Raw genomic sequence first — 23,050 nt, 5'->3', positions numbered from 1 at the left:
AGGATAATTTCTGACAGCTTCATTACTGAGTAGAAATTACCCCCTGGAACAGTGTTTTTTAAATGCATAAAAATGAGATAGGTGACAGAGTCAAAACTAACTGCTACTCAACATCCATCATCAGCTTACTTCTGTAAAGGACTGTCTATTACCTTCCAGCATCTACTCAGAACAGATTATTAGGGGTGGGTAAGAGTTAAAGGATTTTCTCCAGGGATAAAGTAATGTGTTCAGAGGCTCAGCCTGAGTCATGCGCACTGCAACGAGTCCTGTCACACCCTTTCCCTCCAGAGGACCCGGGCAAGCTTCCCAGCCTGCAGAGCACAGGACAGCACATTCTAAGGAGAGAACGATGTTTCCATTTGCTGTTAACACAAGAAACTGATGTGCAGCCGGACTCCCTAGTTTATACATTTAATAACGTTTGGGAAACGGGATTCAGGTCACCAAGATGAAAGCCCTCATCTTTGTAGCTGCTGGACTGATGCTTCTGTCACTCACTTTTTGTCAAAGCGGTAAGCTCTTTTCTCATGGGGTGTGTTGGGGGTGCTGGTTTGTGTAACGAGAATGAACTGCATCCAATTTTCTTTGGGTGTCACGCAATCTGCAACCCAAAAGGCACACTTTAATGTTTGTTATTAAAAGGTAGCATCAGGGGTGCCTGGGTGGCTCAGCAGTTGAGTATCTGTCTTTGGCCCAGGGCGTGATCCCGGAGGCCCGGGATCGAGTCCCGCATCGGGCTCCCCACAGGGAACCTGCTTCTCCCTCTGCCTGAGTCTCTGCCTCTGTGTCTCTCGTGAATAAATAAATAAAACCTTAAAAAGAAAAGGTAGCATCATGGAAGTGGATAGCTATGGCTTGTTTACTCTATTCACATTTTATCAAAGACTAGTCCTTTCTGCTTAGATTTAAAAATTTGTGGCACGGTCAAGATTTTAGATCTCTAGAATTAAGAATCAAATTTCTTTGTGAGAAGATTCTGATTTTCTAAGAATTTCCTCTGATTCAGCAAAAATAGTACCTTTTCCAGATATTTAAAAAAATCCTATGTTTATACATTCTCTTGAAGCAAAATGAGAGAAACATAAATATTCCCAGAAAGAATGAGTGGTCTTTCTTTAGAATGAGTAAGGCTGACAAGTCAATGTTTCTTAATGACATACCTTTTTTTTTTTTGACTTTGTTTTATCATGGAGTCTTCCCTACATTCACAAGATTTTTTAGTTTTAGAAATGATATCTCCCAAATACTTTTATTCAACTCTTAACTTATTTCCTCTTCTACTCAACACAATGTCAGCCTCCTGCTTACTCCAAAACAAACCAGTTTGTCATAGATCTACCCATAATTCTTTTACTATCAGGTTGTTTTCCAGCCAATGTTGTTAGGAGCGGGAGAACTGGGGTGAGAGAAGATGATGAAGTAGAATAAATAAAAATGTAACAAAACCAAACCTCCATAAAGAATGTTGCTTCAATCACCAAGGTGGTTGTAGGGAAGCGCTAAGAAAACCCACTAAGGGCAAGAGCACATGTGAGATTCGTGAATAGGATAACTAACTGTTCCTTCTGGCTGTAAATGAACCCAAAGACAGCAGAAAAGGAAAAGAAAAGTTTGTGAAGGGGGTTCCTGCAAGATGTTGGTGGCGGTTCCTGCAAGACGTTGGTGGTTCTGGTGGTTCGTAGAGGTGAACAGGGGTCATTTAAAGGTGACAAAGGAATGGGCAGTGCATGTGCTTTCTTCTGTAGGGTGGGAGAAATGTGAGCGAAGAACCCATCATCTAGAGGGTGAAGTCTGGTCCTCTGTCTAAGGCCTTATCCCAAGTTAAAAACATTTCAGAAACATTATGCCAAATATAAGCCTGTATTAAGAAATGAAAGAAATGTATTAAAATGAAATTTTTAAAAACTATGTAAAATTTAACAGTGAGGACTATTAAGTCACACTACTCTCTAAGGAATAAAAGACTTGTTCACACTGAACCATATCTGGAATTCTCATGGAAAAAAGAATCAAGACTTTTTCACAGAGTCACTGTTTACCATGCTTTTAGGCACCATGTCTTGCTCAACCACAGGAATTTTCTGAAAACTAACAAACACTTCGTATCAACAACTCTCTTATCAGATCTTGAAAGGAAATATCTCGTACACCATGTTCCCCAGCCACTGTCTTCCAGCTTTGTGCCTACTTTCCAAGGCACTTCTCTATGGGTGATGTCAAATTTAAGCATTTTCCAAAATGCAAACCCGAGAAAGGATTCGTGTGGCTGAACTCAAGTGACATGCCACACACTTTCAAAGATCACAGGCACAGAAGAACACTATTCAGATTTTTTTTTCCTTAGTCTATCTTCCCTTAAATGACACCTGACCAATTCCCTGTCCCTACTTGTTCAGGCAACACTGTTTTATACACTGAATTCTGTTTGTGCAATCTCAGGGTTATGAGGAAGGCTTCAATTTCACCTGGGGGCGAACTGCTAGAGATTAAAGCAGGAAGAGAAACTGGCTTTAAATGGGAACCACCTTACTCATCACTAACCCCAAGTATTCAACATGTAAGAATTCAGAGGTCATATGAAAAGACCTAACTGGCAGAGCAATGGCATTTTTAAATTCGTATGACGTTTGTATTCAGCATCAAGGTCTATCTCAGAAATTTCAGAGGATCTACTTTCTGTACATATCAAAGACTAATTTATGGAAGAATAATATAATGAGAATTAGGTTTGAGTATTAAGGTCTATTGTGCTTTTGAAACTGCTCTTGTATTAGGATTATTAAAATTAGCCTGCCAACCAATGCCCACCATTTATAGGACATAGAATAATGTTATGTCTCTATTCCTTTTTGTTCCATTTCCAATTTTTTTCTTTAGTTTTTTTTAAATTTTTATTTATTTATGATAGTCACAGAGAGAGAGAGAGAGAGGCAGAGACATAGGCAGAGGGAGAAGCAGGCTCCATGCATTGGGAGCCCGACGTGGGATTCGATCCCGGGCCTCCAGGATCGCGTCCTGGGCCAAAGGCAGGCACTAAACCGCTGCGCCACCCAGGGATCCCCTTTCTTTAGTTTTTTAAATTGAAGTATAGTTGACTTTGGTTTCACTGGTTTCAAGTGAACAACACAGTGATTCAACAGTCCTACGCATTGTATGGTGTGATTATCATTTGTCACCCATACAATGTTATGATGTTATTTGACTACATTCTCTATTTCCATCTTCTCATTTTTCTTCCTTTGTCTCCTCTACTTTTGTCCCTGTCCCATCCCCTTCCCCAACATCTTCTAAAGCAGAAACTTCCAAGTCATTTTTGCTTCCTGCCTCTCCCTCATTGCCACTGGAGCCCACTGGATGCCAAGTTCCTTGGAGCCACCATCAGTTCCAAGTGTTCATCTTTGCTTTTCTACTGCCATTCCTCTAATTTGTTACTGTCCACCCTGAGTTTGAATGACTACAGTAGGCTCCAACTCAGTCCTCCTTCCCTCTAATTTCTTACCTTTTCCATCTGTTTTCTACACTGTCACCGAAGTCATCTTAAATGTAAATCAAATCAGGGTTATATTAGCATGTTATTGCTGCTAGAACAAATTACCACAAACTTAGTGGCTTAAAACAATACAAGTTATATTTCTGGGGGCCAGCAGTCCTGAAATCAAGGTGTCAGCAAGGCTGTGTTCATTCTGGAGGCTTGAGGAGAGAATCTATTTTCTTGCCTTCTTCAGCTTCTAGAAGTCACACGCATTCCTTCATTTATGGCTCCTTCTTTCATCGTCAAAGCCAGCAGCACATCATCTTTAAATATTTGACAATGACTCTCTTGCTTCCCTCTTATAAGGAGTCTTATGATTACATCTGGCCCACTCAGCCAATCCAGGATACTCATGCCATCTGAAGATCCTAAATCACATCTGTAAAGTCCCTTTTGTCATATAAAATAACATATTCAAAGGTTCCAGGCTATAGCAGGAGGAATCTTGGGGGCCCATCATACTGTCTACCATATTGGCTATGCCTCTATTCACAATTTTGTCTGTGCATAACCCCAGCATCTAGGAATGGGCCATCACTTCTTAGTGTAGTTTAGAGGCCCTTCAGAGATTTAGCTGTAACCTCCTCTTTCACTTCTCAGGTGTGCCTTAAGAGCATCTGACAGCAAGATTTTGTGCATCTTCTCCACTAGTCTGACAGTTGAAGACAGGCCATAGAGTTTATTTAAAACTCTATCACTGGCATATTAGTATGCAATAAACATTTGAATTATCTGACATTCCCACATCCCATACCAGCCTATTCTATGTCTCTGTCCAGATATCACCTACCAGATTCTTACTCATCTATTAATTTCCTTCTCTTTAGGAGCCTCACTCATCTTTGCTCACATTCATTTTTTCCTTGATATTCTGCTTAAACTTTTAAATCTTTTTACCACTGTCTGAATACCTGTACGACTTATAGTGAATATGACATTGGCCTGTGGAGGTCTGATGTGCTGTTGCTGTTTCCTCTGGCAGCATTATAAACTTCCTACACTCAAGGAGTTGCCTTCTGGTTTTTGTTCCTGCATGGGCTATCACAGTGCTGGGGCATATGATACATACTAAATGCATTCCCGTACCTGATTTATAGTGATTTTTAAAAATGAAAATGATACTCAATTCTAAAACTACAGAAATTATGCAGCCTAAGACTTAGTTTTCCTATCTCCTGAACCATAGCTATGGGCCCAGCAATGATCCATGTTAATACGTCTTCTCAATTGCAGGCATGGAAAATGACATACACAACTTGGCAGAACCGACCTTACCTATCAAGACCTTCCGAGGGGCTCCCTCAAATTCTTTTGAAGAGTTCCCCCTTTCTGCCATAGAAGGCTGGACAGGAACTACCACAACTATAAAATTCAAGTGTCCCGAAGAAAGTGTTTCAAATCTTCAGGTGAATAATGCTACCATGGGGTACCTGAGAAGCTCCTTAAGTACCAAACTGATACCTGCCATCTACATCCTGGTGTTTGTCGTAGGTGTGCCAGCCAATGTGGTGACCCTGTGGAGGCTCTTCTTCAGGACCAGATCCATCTGTATGACCATCTTCTACACCAACTTGGCCATTGCAGACTTTCTTTTTTGTGTCACACTGCCCTTTAAGATAGCTTATCACCTCAATGGGAACAACTGGGTATTTGGAGAAGTCATGTGCCGGGCCACCACAGTCATCTTCTATGGCAACATGTATTGCTCCATTCTGCTCCTCGCCTGCATTAGTATCAGCCGCTACCTAGCCATTGTCCATCCTTTTACTTACCGAGTGCTGCCCAAGCGTTACTATGCCTTCCTAACGTGTGGATTTGTGTGGGCAACAGTTTTCTTATACATGCTGCCATTCTTCATCCTGAAGCAAGAGTATTATCTTGTCCAGCAAGACATCAAAACCTGCCATGATGTCCACAACACATGCGAGTCCTCGTCTCCCTTCCAACTCTACTACTTCATCTCCTTGGCATTCTTTGGATTCTTAATTCCCTTTGTGGTCATTATCTACTGCTATACAGCCATCATTCAGACACTTAATGCATATGATGACAGATGGCTGTGCTATGTTAAGGCGAGTCTCCTTGTTCTTGTGATTTTTACCATTTGCTTTGCTCCAAGCAATATTATACTTATTATTCACCATGCCAACTACTACTACAACGACACTGATGGCTTATATTTTATCTATCTCATAGCTTTGTGCCTTGGGAGCCTAAATAGTTGCCTAGATCCACTCCTTTATTTTCTAATGTCAAAAATCATAGATCACTCCACCGTTTATCTTACAATGGTGAAATCATCTTAGTAATGAAGGCTCTCTGAAAACATACTTTCTTGGGATAACATATGCCTAGGGCAAGGGGTTCGATCCTGCAGCTCCATTTTTCAGCTCCTAAGAAATATTGCTGCAGAATAAAACACTATAAAAGCATTATTTTACATTAATACTTTGAAAGTGTTTTAAGGATGTCACTACAGGAGAAAACATATCACCATTTTCCTTAGGTCAACTGACACACTCGCCTGACTGGTACTTCATGCTCTTTAGGTCTCTGTCTTCCCCGCTTCATGAGGTTTCTACTCTAGATGTCTTGGCGGAGGAGGTGGAATAGGATGAAGCACAGGGAGAAGCTAAGATCTGTTTTCAATATCTGGCATCATTTTTAGTTCTTCTGTCTCCTTTGACACTCATTGCTGGTGGCTGCCTCGCCAGCTCACTCTGAAGGATTTTTATCACTGGGGTCCATCATCTTAGTCCCACTATTGCCTTCTTGCCATTCTCTTCACTGCCAGCCTACCCTCCATTTCATCGGCCACTGCCAGAGCAATCTTCTTCAGAGAGCAGACTGAGCACATCCTTCAAAATCCCCAGTTCAAAAACTGCCACTGACTGTCCACTGCATTGGGATAAACTATAAATCTATTGCTTGGCATTCAGGAATAACTTTCCAACTTTGCTTCCCAACAAACCTTGCCTGCCAAGATGGCACTAGCCAAACTTCTTGCTTTGCTGTAATCCTGATTTCTCTGCTCTTTGCTCTTGCCTCTAACTGTAAAGCTATTTTTAACATGTTTGCCTTAATTATTTTCATCTCTTAAAGCCTTTGAAGGACTGTTCTTCTGGCTGTCAAACTAGGAGTTCCTTTTTCTCATCTCCCTTTCTTGTATTTTTATTCTGACACTTAGATGTAGTTTCTTTACATGCAGATATTAATTTCATTAACACTTATTAAGCACCATGTAAAGAAGGGGCTCATCCTCTTCCTTCTTTAGCTTCTTGTAGACCCAAGTCTTCTCGGGGTCTGTGGAGTCCAGACCCATGCTTTGTATATCACGCTGCTGAGTGAACAAATGAAATTCCAAAACATCTAAGCATCTGAGAGCTCATTCAATTCTTACTGAGAAGGCAAGGTACTCTGTATGACGTGGGACATCATTTTTAGTTGGGCGTGTAAAAAAAATAAGCTAAACTAGAACACATTCATGAAGTCATTTAGAAGTCTAAAATAATACCTTCAATATTTTTTCCTCATATGTAGTTTTTCATGGGGAAATAGTATGTTATAAATGCCTAGTATATTCCTGTAAGTCAATGACATTTCTTTCACTTTAGGGATTAGATAGAAGATGGGATAATGTGGTTAAGGGTATGAAGGACTGTTGACATAAATGTTCAAGTTTATGGGAATGTGCATAGACTATATACTTTATATACTTTGTAATAATTACCAAAACAATAAAGAATTTTAAATGCATGTTTTTATTGTGCAGTTTCCTATTTCATTGGATTTAGGTGTGGTTCAAAAACCACACACATGAAGATTTTTTACAGTAGGTATGTGGTTACATGAAGAAAAAAAATCAGTTAAACACTACAGTGATCAAGAAAAAGAAACCTAAGGGTGCCTGGCTGGCTCAGTAGGTTGAGCATGAGACTCTTGATCCCTGGGTTGTGAATCTGAGTCTCCTGTTGGTTATAGAGGTATGTTGAGTGTAGAGATTACTTCAAATTAAAAAAAAATCTTTTAGAAAGAAAAAGAAATCTATAATAAATTTTAACATGATGAAACTTCAATGAAAGGAATTGGTTTCTGCAAATAAAGTCATCAAGTGTAATACAGTTCCACACAGGGGGAAAAATGCAGCAATACTGACTTGTTAAAAGCACACATCTCTTACACATGAAATATACAAGTAGTAAAACCAAACTTTTTATAGGTCTAATTCATAAATTCTCAAGGAAAGTCTTTGATTTTAAAATAGCTCAGAATTTACTACCTCTAGTGAACATAGAAAATGTGATTTCTACTAAGTATGTGCTAACATGCCCATTACCCAACTTTTCTCCATGAGACAAAAGGAATTTGGTGCCCAGGAAGGTTCCACTTGAAATACTGTTAACAAGGATCAAGAATTCTCAACAACTTACATCATTGTCCTCAGTTTTTCTTAAACCTGGCTATAAGTTCCATGCAGTCCCTATCCATTGTGATTTTTAAAAAAATTTTCTTATTGGAGTTCAATTTGCCAACATATAGCATAACACCCAGTGCTCATCCCGCCAAGTGCCCCCCTTAGTGCCCATCACCTAGTCACCCCCACCCCCTGCCCACTTCCCCTTCCACTACCCCTTGTTCATTTCCCAGAGTTAGGTGTGCCTCATGTTTTGTCACCCTCACTGATATTTTCACTCATTTTCTCTCCTTTCCCTTTACTCCTTTTCACTAACTTTTATATTCCCCAAATGAATGAGAACATATAATGTTTGTCCTTTTCTGATTGACTTATTTCACTCAGCATAATACCCTCCAGGTCCCTCCATGTCGAAGCAAATAGTGGGTATTTGTCGTTCCTAATGGCTGAGGAATATTCCATTGTATACATAGACCACATCTTCTTTATCCATTCATCTTTCGATGGGCACCGAGGCTCCTTCCCATTGTGATCTTTAACAGCTGTATACTTTCACACAAACTTTATACAGACAATACAAATAATATAATTTTTTTCTTCACAGGGAGCCTGATGCGGGACTTGATCCCAGGACCTCAGGATCATGACCTGATCCAAAGGTAGACACTCAACCCCTGAGCCACCTACGCGTTCCATGACAAAATATTTCTAATAACTTACATGGAAGTTGGCTGCTTTGAATGGAACACCTTGACTGGGCTGGTAGGTCCTATTTCAAACTAAATTATGGGGGGAAACAGCATTTTTGAGTTGTTTACACTGCTTTTTGTTTTGTTTTTTAAGTTTAGAAACATTCAGGATGTAATATATGCACTCTATAAAAAATGAAATCCAAACAGCATAACAATGGAGTAAAAATGAAGTCTCCCAGGGCACCTGGCTGGTTCAGTTGGTAGAGCATGTGACTCTTGATCTCATGGTTGTAAGTTCGAGCCCCATGTTGGCTATGGAGATAATTTAAAATAAAATCTTAAAAAAAAAGTCTCCCATGTAAACCAGCTTCCTAGGTCACTTTCTAGAAGGTGTTTTCTTCTAGAAATATTTTATGCACATACAAGCATATGCTTACCATCAGTGTATATCTCATTTCTGAGGCATGAAGAAACATGTTTTTTTAACACACACACACACACACACACACACACACACACATATATATATATATATATATATACTGAAGATATATACTGAAGATTGTCCAATATAGATTCTCCCATTTTTTTTCAAATTTATTTATTTATTCATGAGACACACACACACACACACACAGAGGCAGAGACATACGCAGAGGGAGAAGCAGGCTCCATGCAGGGAGCCCAATGTGGGACTCAATCTTGGAACTCCAGGACCATGTGTTGAGCCAAAGGCAGATGCTCAACCACTGAGCCACCCAGGTGCCCCTTCACCTGGATTTTTAAATTAGGATTTCTTTTGTCTTTGTCATTTAAAAAAATGTAAAGGGGCACCTGGGTGGCTCAGTTGGTTAAGCACCCAACCTTGGTTTTGGCTCAGGTCAGGATCTTGGGGTCATGAGATCGAGCCCTACATGAGGCTTGGTGCTCAGTGTAGACTCTGCTTGGGATTCTCTCTTTCTCCCTCTTCTTCTGCCCCTTTCACCTTTCCCCAGGATCATGCCCTGTGCCAAAGGCAGACGATGCTCCACTGCTGGGCCACCTAGGCGTCCCAATTCACTTATTCTTTTTAATGACTGCAGAGTATTTCACTATAAGAATATAATGCAATTTACTTAACTGGCCCCCTCTTGATGAATATTTATATTGTTTTGGGTCTTTTGCTATTAAAATGGTTCAATAAGCATCCTTTCCATCTGCCTCCATGCACAATAACATATGTTTCTGAATCAGACACACCAGGGCATGGTTGTAGAACTAATTACTTCTTGGATAGCTTTGGACAAATTATTTAGTCTAAATTCCATTATCTGTAAGATGATAATAAAGACATCACTCATATGGTTGTTATGGATTATTATGAAAACTATATGAGATAATATGCATACAAGTATTTAATATCATGAATGGCAAATAGCAGGTACTCAATAAATGTTTGCTCTAGGAAAATATATTTTTCATGTTTCAGATGAGACTGTCTCTGGGTTGTGAAGACCTATACAGAGGAAACATCCACCTCTTTGAGGTTTGGCTTGCACCTGGCAACATGATAGCTACAAGTGGGTAGGTCCCACGTAGCATCACTTCCACTGTCAGAGACCAAGTCATCAACTTTGCCTTCAGTACCCTTCCAAGAATGGCTGTCTGTAGAATTTCTCCCATGGTCAGTTTAAGCCCTGCAGTGATGAAAAAACCCTCTCTTTTTAAGGGGTCGGTACCCAGGTCAGTCTCCTCCCATGTGGAGAACACACCATGCTCATACACTCCTCACTCCTATTCCCTGCCTACACCATCCTGCTTTCTACTCACCTAACCAGCAACTCCTTCCCTTTCAGGTACAGCTCCTGTTCTATCTCCATGACCATTCCTCTTGAGACTCTAGTCTACAACAATCCACTGTCTCTGAACCACTCTATACAGGACTTGTTTTGACATATACTCATCTCACTGCTATTTAACTATAGTATATGAGAATGCTCACTGCCTCAGTTTCTTTTTTTTTAAAATTTCATTTATTTATTCATGAGAGACAGACAGTGATAGAGTGAGAGAGAGAGAGAGAGACAGGCAGAGGGAGAAGCAGGCTCCATGAAGGGTGGGACTCGATCCTGGGTCTCCAGGACCATGTCCTGGGCCGAAGACGGTGCTAAACTGCTGAGGCACCCAGACTGCCCACTGCCTCAGTTTCTTAGCATCTTAAGGATAAGGACAGAGAACTTCAAGTGTTGTGTGTTCTTTGTACTCCCCCCCCAATCAGATTCTATACACTGTACTATACAGTAAGTGCTCAGTAAATATCCAATGACTTGAACTCTGAACAAGAATTCACCCATCGGGGATCCCTGGGTGGCGCAGCGGTTTGGCGCCTGCCTTTGGCCCAGGGCGTGATCCTGGAGGCCCGGGATCGAATCCCACATCGGGCTCCCGGTGCATGGAGCCTGCCTCTCCCTCTGCCCATGTCTCTGCCTCTCTCTCTCTCTCTCCTCTCTCTCTCTCTCTCTGTGAATATCATAAATAAATAAAAAAATTAAAAAAAAAAGAATTCACCCATCGATGAGTTTTTAGTTAAAGTAGAAGTAGCAATTAGCTCTGGAACCAGCTTCCTACTCATGTTTGACACATGGATAAAAACAGCCTTATTATTTCCATTTTGATCCATAGGCAATTTGCTGGGACAAGCAGCTCATAAGCTTTAGGAAAAACAAGTAAAGAAAATCCTCCCTCCCAGCTCCCCTTCCCCAACCCACTGTGTAAACTTAAAAGCAACAAACCTATTAAGACTCACCATAAGTTTCTGTGTTTTGGCATGGTATAAAACATCCTGGTAGTGCTGGGCATAGTCTGGGTCCACATTTTTAATCTTAGCAGTAGGTAACAGCAGAGTATCTAAAGTTTTCAAAGGATTCCCTTCATCAATAGCTTCATTGATGTGTCCTACAGCTACAATTCCTATGGAAAAAAAAAGTTTTCCTTTTAAGTCATAGTACATTGTAAGTTCTCTAGAATCACCTATGACAAAGATTAAGTTAGAAAGGGGGACGGGGGGCAAGATGGCGGAAGAGTAGGGTCCCCAAATCACCTGTCCCCACCAAATTACCTAGAAAACCTTCAAATTATCCTGAAAATCTATGAATTCAGCCTGAGATTTAAAGAGAGAACAGCTGGAACGCTACAGTGAGAAGAGTTCGCGCTTCTATCAAGGTAGGAAGATGGGGAAAAAGAAATAAAGAAGCAAAATGCCTCCGAGGGGGAGGGGCCCCGCGAGGAGCCGGGCTGAGGCCGGGGCGAGTGTCCCCAGGACAGGAGAGCCCCGTCCCGGAGAAGCAGGAGCTGCACCAACCTTCCCGGGCGGAAAGGGGCTCGCAGGGAGGTGGAGCAGGACCCAGGAGGGCGGGGATGCCCTCGGGCTCCCTGGGACACTAACAGACACTAATAGACACCTGCACCTGCTCGGAGAGTGCGCCGAGCTCCCTGAAGGGCTGCAGCGCGCACGGCTGGACCCGGAGCAGCTCGGAGGGGCTCGGGCGCGGCTCCGCGGAGGGGGCTGCGGGGCTGGGAGCGCGAATCCAACAGCGCAGGCCCCGGAGCACAGGGCGCCGGGACACAGCCCAGGATCCGGCCTCCCCCGGGACAGGCAGAGGCCGGGAGGGCCCAGGACAGCAAGGACGCTCCTGCCCCTAGCTGAGCAGATCAGCGGCCCTGCCCCGGAGCCTCCAGGCCCTGCAGACCAAGAGCTCTGGAGTTACTGCAGGGGCTGAATCCAGGGCTCCAGAGCTGGCCCCGCCACTGTGGCTGTTCCTCATGGGGCCTCACGGGGTAAACAACCCCGCCTGAGCCCCGAAGCAGGCAGGGGCAGAGCAGCTCCCCCAAGTGCTAACACCTGAAAATCAGCACAGCAGGCCCCTCCCCGAGAAGACCAGCTTGACGGACAAGTTCCAGGGGAAGTCAAGGGACTTAAAGTATACAGAATCAGAAGATACTCCCCCGTGGTTTTTTTTGTTGTTTTTGTTTTGTTTTCTTTTGCTTTTTGATTTGTTTCCTTCCCCCACCCTTTTTTCCTTTCTTTCTTTTTCTTCTTTTTCTTTTTTTCTTCCTTTTTTCTTTTTTCTTTTTCTCTTTTCTTTCCTTCTTTATCTCCTCTCTTTTTCTCCTTTTCCCAATACAACTTGGTTTTGGTCACTCTGCACTGAGCAAAATGACTAGAAGGAAAACCTCAGCTCAAAAGAAAGAATCAGAAACAGTCCTCTCTCCCACAGAGTTACAAAATCTGGATTACAATTCAATGTCAGAAAGCCAATTCAGAAGCACTATTATACAGCTACTGGTGGCTCTAGAAAAAAAGCATAAAGGACTCAAGAGACTTCATGACTGTAGAATTTAGATCTAATCAGGCAGAAATTAAAAATCAATTGAATGATATGCAATCCAAACTAGAAGTCCTAACGGCGAGGGTTAACGAGGTGGAAGAACGAGTGACATAGAAGACAAGTTGATGGCAAAGAGGGAAACTGAGGAAAAAAGAGACAAACAATTAAAAGACCATGAAGATAGATTAAGGGAAATAAACGACAGCCTGAGGAAGAAAAACCTACGTTTAATTGGGGTTCCCGAGGGCGCCGAAAGGGCCAGAGGGCCAGAATATGTATTTGAACAAATCCTAGCTGAAAACATTCCTAATCTGGGAAGGGAAACAGGCATTCAGATCCAGGAAATAGAGAGATTCCCCCCCTAAAATTAATAAAAACCGTTCAACACCTCGACATTTAATAGTGAAGCTTGCAAATTCCAAAGATAAAGAGAAGATCCTTAAAGCAGCAATAGACAAGAAATCCCTGACTTTCATGGGGAGGAATATTAGGGTAACAGCAGACCTCTCCACAGACACCTGGCAGGCCAGAAAGGGCTGGCAGGATATATTCAGGGTCCTAAATGAGAAGAACATGCAAACAAGAATACTTTATCCAGCAAGGCTCTCATTCAAAATGGAAGGAGAGATAAAGAGCTTCCAAGACAGGCAGGAACTGAAAGAATATGTGACCTCCAAACCAGCTCTGCAAGAAATTTTAAGGGGGACTCTTAAAATTCCCAAGAAGAAGTTCAGTGGAACAATCCATAAAAACAAGGACTGAATAGATAACATGATGACACTAAACTCATATCTCTCAATAGTAACTCTGAACGTGAACGGGCTTAATGACCCCATCACAAGGTGCAGGGTTTCAGACTGGCTAAAAAAGCAGGACCCATCTATTTGCTGTCTACAAGAGACTCATTTTAGACAGAAGGACACCTACAGCCTGAAAATAAAAGGCTGGAGAACCATTTACCATTCAAATGGTCCTCAAAAGAAAGCAGGGGTAGCCATCCTTATATCAGATAAACTAAAATTTACCCCGAAGACTGTAGTGAGAGATGAAGAGGGACACTATCTCATACTTAAAGGATCTATCCAACAAGAGGACTTAACAATCCTCAATATATATGCCCCGAATGTGGGAGCTGCCAAATACTATAAACAATTATTAACCAAAGTGAAGAAATACTTAGATAATAATACACTTATACTTGGTGACTTCAATCTAGCTCTTTCTATACTCGATAGGTCTTCTAAGCACAACATCTCCAAAGAAACGAGAGCTTTAAATGATACACTGGACCAGATGGATTTCACAGATATCTACAGAACTTTACATCCAAACTCAACTGAATACACATTCTTCTCAAGTGCACATGGAACTTTCTCCAGAATAGACCACATACTGGGTCACAAATCGGGTCTGAACCAATACCAAAAGATTGGGATCGTCCCCTGCATATTCTCAGACCATAATGCCTTGAAATTAGAACTAAATCACAACAAGAAGTTTGGAAGGACCTCAAACACATGGAGTTTAAGGACCATCTGCTAAAAGATGAAAGGGTCAACCAGGAAATTAAGGAAGAATTAAAAAGATTCATGGAAACTAATGAGAATGAAGATACAACCATTCAAAATCTTTGGGATGCAGCAAAAGCAGTCCTAAGGGGGAAATACATCGCAATACAAGCATCCATTCAAAAACTGGAAAAAACTCAAATACAAAAGCTAACCTTACACCTAAAGGAGCTAGAGAAAAAACAGCAAATAGATCCTACACCCAGGAGAAGAAGAGAGTTAATAAAGATTTGAGCAGAACTCAACGAAATCGAGACCAGAAGAACTGTGGAACATATCAACAGAACCAGGAGCTGGTTCTTTGAAAGAATTAATAAGATAGATAAACCATTAGCCAACCTTATTAAAAAGAAGAGAGAGAAGACTCAAATTAATAAAATCATGAATGAGAAAGGAGAGATCACTACCAACACCAAGGAAATACAAACAATTTTAAAAACAGCTATACGCCAATAAATTAGGCAATCTAGAAGAAATGGACGCATTACTGGAAAACCACAAACTACCAAAACTGGAACAGGAAGAAACAGAAAACCTGAACAGGCCAATAACCAGGGAGGAAATTGAAGCAGTCCTCAAAAACCTCCCAAGACACAAAAGTCCAGGGCCAGATGGCTTCCCAGGGGAATTCTATCAAACGTTTAAAGAAGAAACCATATCTATTCTCCTAGAGCTGTTTGGAAAGATAGAAAGAGATGGAGTACTTCCAAATTCGTTCTATGAGGCCAGCATCACCTTAATTCCAAAACCAGACAAAGACCCCACCAAAAAGGAGAATTACAGACCAATATCCCTGAGAACATGGATGCAAAAATTCTCAACAAGATACTAGCCAATAGGATCCAAGTACATTAAGAAAATTATTCACCATGACCAAGTAGGATTTATCCCCGGGACACAAGGCTGGTTCAACACTCAAAATAATCAATGTGATTCATCACATCAGCAAGAGAAAAACCAAGAACCATATGATCCTCTCATTAGATGCAGAGAAAGCATTTGACAAAATACAGCATCCATTCCTGATCAAAACTCTTCAGAGTGTAGGGATAGAGGGAACATTCCTCAGCTTCTTCAAAGCCATCTACGAAAAGCCCACAGCAAATATCATTCTCAATGGGGAAGCACTGGGAGCCTTTCCCCTAAGATCAGGAACAAGACAGGGTGTCCACTCTCACCACTGCTATTCATTATAGTACTGGAAGTCCTAGCCTCATCAATCAGACAACAAAAAGACATTAAAGGCATTCCAATTGGCAAAGAAGAAGTCAAACTCTCCCTCTTCGCCGATGACATGATATTCTACATAGAAACCCAAAAGTCTCCACCCCGAGATTGCTAGAACTCATACAGCAATTTGGTAGCATGGCAGGATACAAAATCAATGCCCAGAAATCAGTGGCATTTCTATACACTAACAATGAGACTGAAGAAAGAGAAATTAAGGAGTCAATCCCATTGACAATTGCACCCGAAAGCATAAGATACCTAGGAATAAACCTAACCAAAGAGGTAAAGGATCTATACCCTAAAAGCTATAGAACACTTCTGAAAGAAATTGAGGAAGACACAAAGAGATGGAAAAATATTCCATGCTCATGGATTGGCAGAATTAATATTGTGAAAATGTCAATGTTACCCAGGGCAATTTACACGTTCAATGCAATCCCTATCAAAATACCATGGACTTTCTTCAGAGAGTTAGAACAAATTATTTTAAGATTTGTGTGGAATCAGAAAAGACCCCAAATAGCCAGGGGAATTTTAAAAAAGAAAACCATAGCTGGGGGCATCACAATGCCAGATTTCAGGTTGTACTACAAAGCTGTGGTCATCAAGACAGTGTGGTACTGGCACAAAAACAGACACATAGATCAATGGAACAGAATAGAGAACCCAGAAGTGGACCCTGAACTTTATGGTCAACTAATATTCGATAAAGTAGGAAAGACTATCCACTGGAAGAAAGACAGACTCTTTAATAAATGGTGCTGGGAAAACTGGACATCCACATGCAGAAGAATGAAACTAGACCACTCTCTTGCACATACACAAAGATAAACTCAAAATGGATGAAAGATCTAAATGTGAGACAAAATTCCATCAAAATCCTAGAGGAGAACACAGGCAACACCCTTTTTGAACTCGGCCACAGTAACTTCTTGCAAGATACATCCACGAAAGCAAAAGAAACAAAAGCAAAAATGAACTATTGGGACTTCATCAAGATAAGAAGCTTTTGCACAGCAAAGGATACAGTCAACAAAACTAAAAGACAACCTACAGAATGGGAGAAGATATTTGCAAATGACGTATCAGATAAAGGGCTAGTTTCCAAGATCTATAAAGAATTTATTAAACTCAACACCAAAGAAACAAACAATCCAATCATGAAATGGGCAAAAAGACATGAAGAGAAATCTCACAGAGGAAGACATAGACATGGCCAACATGCACATGAGAAAATGCTCTGCATCACTTGCCATCAGGGAAATACAAATCAAAACACAATGAGATACCACCTCACACCAGTGAGAATGGGGACAATTAACAAGGCAGGAAACCACAAATGTTGGAGAGGATGCAGAGAAAAGGGAACCCTCTTGTACTGTTGGTGGGAATGTGAACTGGTGCAGCCACTCTGGAAAACTGTGTGGAGCTTCCTCAAAGAGTTAAAAATAGACCTGCCCTACGACCCAGTAATTGCACTGTTGGGGATTTACCCCAAAGATACAGATGCAATGAAACGCCGGGACACCTGCACCCCAAAGTTTATAGCAGCAATGTCCACAATAGCCAAACTGTGGAAGGAGCCTCGGTGTCCATCGAAAGATGAATGGATAAAGAAGATGTGATTTATGTATACAATGGAATATTCCTCAGCCATTAGAAATGACAAATACCCACCATTTGCTTCAACGTGGATGGAACTGGAGGGTATTATGCTGAGTGAAGTAAGTCAATCGGAGAAGGACAAACATTATATGTTCTCATTCATTTGGGGAATATAAATAATAGTGAAAGGGAATATAAGGGAAGGGAGAAGAAATGTGTGGGAAATAAAGGGAGACAGAACATAAAGACTCCTAACTCTGGGAAACGAACTAGGGGTGGTAGAAGGGGAGGAGGGCGGGGGGTGGGAGTGAATGGGTGACGGGCACTGGGGGTTATTCTGTATGTTGGTAAATTGAACACCAAATAAAAAATAAATTAAAAAAAAAAGAAAGGGGTTTGGGGCCCTCTTCCACACAAACTGTAAGAGCTAATAAACAAGCACAGCAAGGCTGCAGGATACAAGATAAATGTAGGAAAATCAACTGTATTTATACACATTACGTAAGTGTGTATAAATGAAATTGAGGAGAAAATTCCACATGGGATGGGTTCCAATCACATATTATAATTACTTAAGAAAAACAGAGCAATAAAGTTAACCAAAGAAGTACAAGTCATGTTCACTGAAAACTATGAAACACCATGCAAAAAAAACTAAAGATGGCCTAAATAAATTGAAAACCATCCTATGCTCATGGATCTGAAGAGTTAATACTGTTATGGTGGAAATAGTCTTCAAAGTGATCTATAGATTCAGTGTAATCCCTATCAAAATCCCAGCTGCCTTTTTCTTTCAAACAGAAATTGACAAACTGAATCTAATATCCATATGTAAATGCAAGGAACAAGAATAACCAATGTTGAAAAAACAACAAAATGGGAGTTCTCACCTTCAAAACTTATTACAAAGCTATAGTTAATCAATACCACATGATATTGGCATAAGGACAGATGGACAGATCAGTGGAAAGGAATTTAGAGTTCAGAAATAAACCCTTGCAAAAAAAAAAAAAGAAATAAACCCTTGCATTTATGATCAATATATTTTTTTAAAGATTTAATTATTTATTCATGAAAATACACACACACACACACACACAGAGAGAGAGAGAGAGAGAGAGAGAGAGAGAGAGAGAGAGAGGCAGAGATACAGGCAGAGCAGGCTCCATTCAGGGAGCCCAACATGGGATTCGATCCTGGGTCTCCGGGATCACGCCCTGGGCTGAAGGCGGCGCTAAACCGCTGAGCCACCTGGGCTGCCCTAAACTTAGTCGTTCTTTTTTTTAAGATTTTTATTTATTTATTTATTCATGAGAGACACACACACACACACAGAGAGAGAGAGAGAGGCAGAGACACAGGCAAAGGAGAAGCAGGCTCCTTACAGGGAGCCTGATGTGGGACTCCTCCCCAAACTGGGATCACGTCTTGAGCCAAAGGCAGACGCTCAACCACTGAGCTACCAAGGCATCCCGATCAATAGATTTTTGACAAGAGTGCCAAAACAACTCAACAGATCGAAGTCTTTATAACAAATGGCACCGGGACAAGTGGACATCCACACGCATAAGAGTAAAGCATATGCAAAAAAAAAAAACAAAAACAAAAAAAAACAAACCTAAAATGGATCACAGATTTAAGTGTAGAAGCTTAAACTATGTAACACTTAGGGAGAAAACAGGAGTAAGTCTGTGGCCTTGGGGTGGGCAGTAAGTTTAAATGTGACACCAGAAACACAGCTAAGGAAATAAATACATGGGATGTTGTAAAAATTGAAACTTCTGTGCTTCATAGACACCAAAGAAAGTGAAGACAATCTACAGACGGGGAGAAAATACTTGCAAGCTCTGTATCTGATAAAGACTTTATACCTTATATACGAGTATACCAAGTATATAAGGAGTTCTTATAACTCAGCAATGAAAAAAAATCCAATTTAAAATGGATAAAGGCCTTGAAATATACTTCTTGAGAGAAGATATACAAATAGCTAATAATCACATGAAAAGATACTCAATATCAGATAACATCTTAATAGATATAATATCTATTAAGAAAATGCAAACCCAAATCCCAATGAGATATCACTTAATACTCATTAGGATGGCTGTAATAGAAAAGACAAACAATAACAAGTGTTGTGAGGATGTGATGAAATTGCAACTCTCAAAATGCTGGTAGGAACAGGAAATGGTACAGTCGTATTGGTAAACTGGCAGTGCCTTAAAAATATTAAACTCCTAAGTTCATACACTCAAGGGAAATGAAACCACAGGTTCACATAAAAAGTTACACATGAATGTTTATAAAAATATTTTTAACAATTAAAAAGGGGAAACAACCTACATATCCATTAACTGATGAACGGATAAACAAAATGTATACCCATAGGATGGCATATTACCTAGCCTAGGAGAGAGGAGGAAATATTCGACATGGACATATTGAAAACATAATGCTAAGTGAAAGAAGGGAAACATAAAAAGACACGTTAGTTACATTATTCTACTTATATGAAATATTCATAATATAGGAAAATCCATAGAAACAAAGCAGACTAGTGGTTGGTGGGGGATGGGAAGAGGGGGAAAGGGAGTGATTGCTAATGGGTACCAAGTATCTTTTCGGGGTGATGAAGATATTCTGAATTTATACCGTGGTGATGGTAGTAAAACTTTTTAAGCACATAAAAGTCACCATAAAAACACATAAACAGATATATATATATATATATATATATATATCCCAATGAATCTGTTATAAAATGGGAGGACTACTTGACATACAAGTAGCACAAGGATGCTAATTTCTAGTGTAAATCTCACTTAGACAGCAGTGCCAAGATAGTGGATGATGGAACCAAAGAATAACAGGGCTGGAAGAATTTAACATAAAGATGTACAGAAAAGAAAACTAAAGTACCAAGACGTTTGGATTACATTCTTCTATCCTTTACATTCTACACATGCTTTCTATTCTTCTGATTACTCCACTTCATCACTTTGTAAAGGATGCCAAAACAGAGAGAGTTCAAAATCAATTCCCTATAGACCAGTAGAGTGAATTTTCAGGTCAATGGAGTCCAATGGTGTCTAGTAGAACATTTTGCGATGATAAAAATGTTCTCTATCGGGCCTGTCCATTATAGTAGCTATTAGCCATATGTAAGTATTAAGCATTTAAAATGTGACTACTACAACTGAAGAACTTAACTTTAAATTTTATCTAATTTTAGTTATTAAAGTAGCTACATGAAGGCAGCCTGGGTGGCTCAGTGGTTCAGCACCACATTTGGCCCAGGGCATGATCCTGGAGTCCCAGGATCGAGTCCTGCGTTGGGCTTCCTACATGGAGCCTGCTTCTCCCTCTGCCTGGGTCTCTGCCTCTCTCTCTCTCTCTCTCTCCCCACCCCCCCGTGTCTCTCATGAATAAATAAATAAAATTTAAAAAAATAAAAATAAAAAAATTAAGTAGCTACATGTAGCTGGAAGTGTAAGGTAGGCTCCACAGAAATTAACATAGTCACTCAAGTTTTAGGATATTTTTAAGATTTGAATATGGCTGATTAATATCACAAGTTGTTTCCATAACATTTTACCTGGTAAAATAACATCTGGAGCCCTAATTCATGGATATACCAAAAGAAGAATAACCATATTCACCAGTTCAACTTTCTACCATCTCTACCACACCACAGGATCTTAGGAAATAGACTATAAGGTCCAGGAATGAAAAATACAGAAGCCAAGCTATGGAATTTGACAAGTTTCTGCAACTCTAGCAAAAGATATCTATTTGGAGGCCCCTTCTCAGTACCACCTAATTATTAAAAATAAACTATCAGCCAGTCATAAAATACTAGTGAATGTATGTATATTCATGGATATACTTAATATACAGTTGACCCTTGAACAATGTGGGGGTTAGGAGCACCAATCCCTCATGCAGTCAAAAATTCATGTATAACTTTTGACTCCCCAAAATTTAACTACTAATTGCTTACTACTGATTGGAGGAAGCCTTACTGATAACATAGTCAACTAACAAGTATCTTGTATGTTTTTATGTATTACATACAGTGTTCTTATAATAAGCTAGAGAAAAGAAAATGTTAAGAAAACCATATGGAAAACAAAATACATTTATAGTACTGTACTGATGAAAAAAAAAATCCAAGTATAAGTGGACCCATGCAGTTCAAACCCACATTGTTCAAGGGTCAACTGTCTATGAACATACACACACACACATACACACACTAACAGGGGTATGTGCTTCCCTGGTCAGTGCTGATGGATAAAAACTAGTAAAGAAACTAAACATTAACCAGCAGAAAGCTTAGAAAATAAAAATTCTTAAGGCCAAACTTATTGCCATTTTGTTAGCTATTTTTCAAACACACTTTACAAATATGACATGGTATGAAACAGTAAGTACTGTAATTTATAAGAACTATCTTCTTGATGCTCAAATTAAAGAAAAATATTTAGCAAAGTATCTCCTGAATAGATACCCATAAACACCACCTCATTAAGAATGAAAAGACTTATCTGTAGAAGGGACAATTTCAAACGTCCAGAAATTATTCCAGATTATAACACTTCAATCTGTTTGAAGAATAAACAAAAATACTTCTCTAACATGCAAGTTACATTATCTCAAAACACTGAAGAACTCAGGAAAGTATGTACTATTCACACACAAGGTATCATCATTTTACCATAGAAATTATAACCTAGAGAGCACGGAATACTTCAGATCATACCCTAGACACAAAGTCCCTTTCGTAGACTGTTCTAAATACTTTCAAACACCCCATCCAAAAATGATCTTAACAGAACTACGTCTGAGAAAGATAATATGTGTTCCTAACGGCCAATCACCTGGGAATGACTGCATTCCAGCTGACTTGATTGAAATCACTTAAGTTTTTGTTTGGTATGTTTCTAAGAATACAAGCTGCTGAGGTCATAGTAAATGACCTCATGGGAGCTGAAACACCTACCCAGAAGCCCCCTGGGCACATCTGCATCACTTCCTTTGTTTATAAGAAAAGGGATAATCCCACTGCTGAGCTTCAGTCCATGACCCACTTCTTTATTTTTTTTTTTGAGGGGAAAAGAGGCTTATTTTTGAGAAATTATTAAACATTTATTAAGCACTTACTCTATGCCTAGGAATCTGTTGAGCTATCTGCATAAAAAAGTAAATAAAAGATGGCTTTTAGGAAAAAGATACCCAATTAAGGTGACCAAAATAAAAACATAAGATATAAGGAGAACAGAGGGTTTAGAATGTCTACTGCTTACATAAGATGCCTCCCACATCAAACAGTACAACCAGAATGGAGCTCTTTATTTGTTCTCCCACTACTTTCTTTTAGTGTTTCAAGCTTTTATTTAAACTTTTGTTAATTAACATATATTGTAATATTGGTTTCAGAAGTAAAATTTAGTGATTTATCACTTACATATAACACCCAGCGCTCATCATAACAAGTGCCCTCCTTAATACCTATCACTCATCTATCCCATCCCCCACCTCCCTCCCTCCATCAACCTCCAGTTTCTTCTCGATCATTCAGTGTCTCTCTTTTTTAAAAAAAGATTTTATTTATTTATTCATGACACACAGGGAGA

At 40.1% G+C, this 23,050-nt stretch overlaps 2 protein-coding genes across 2 annotated transcripts in view; one reads left to right on the top strand and one right to left on the bottom strand.

Moving 5' to 3' along the window:
• The window catches only part of IQGAP2 (IQ motif containing GTPase activating protein 2), a 297,908-nt gene that overhangs the window by 75,730 nt on the left and 199,128 nt on the right, over window positions 1–23,050 (bottom strand). The window contains exon 13 of the mRNA XM_055342241.1: window positions 11,427–11,590. Within this exon, the coding sequence (XP_055198216.1) occupies window positions 11,427–11,590 (164 nt within the window). The remainder of the gene's footprint in view (window positions 1–11,426; window positions 11,591–23,050) is intronic.
• On the top strand, window positions 321–7,291 carry F2RL2 (coagulation factor II thrombin receptor like 2). The gene is made up of 2 exons (XM_055342242.1): window positions 321–515; window positions 4,769–7,291. The coding sequence occupies exons 1-2, from the start codon at window positions 452–454 to the stop codon at window positions 5,839–5,841; spliced, it is 1,137 nt and encodes a 378-aa protein (XP_055198217.1). The 5' UTR covers window positions 321–451; the 3' UTR covers window positions 5,842–7,291.

This window comes from Nyctereutes procyonoides, unplaced genomic scaffold, assembly GCF_905146905.1.
Source record: "Nyctereutes procyonoides isolate TBG_1078 unplaced genomic scaffold, NYPRO_anot_genome, whole genome shotgun sequence".
NCBI classification, from domain to species: domain Eukaryota; kingdom Metazoa; phylum Chordata; class Mammalia; order Carnivora; family Canidae; genus Nyctereutes; species Nyctereutes procyonoides.
Note: the sequence above shows the minus strand (reverse complement) of the source record. Positions and strands in the feature narration are given on the sequence as shown.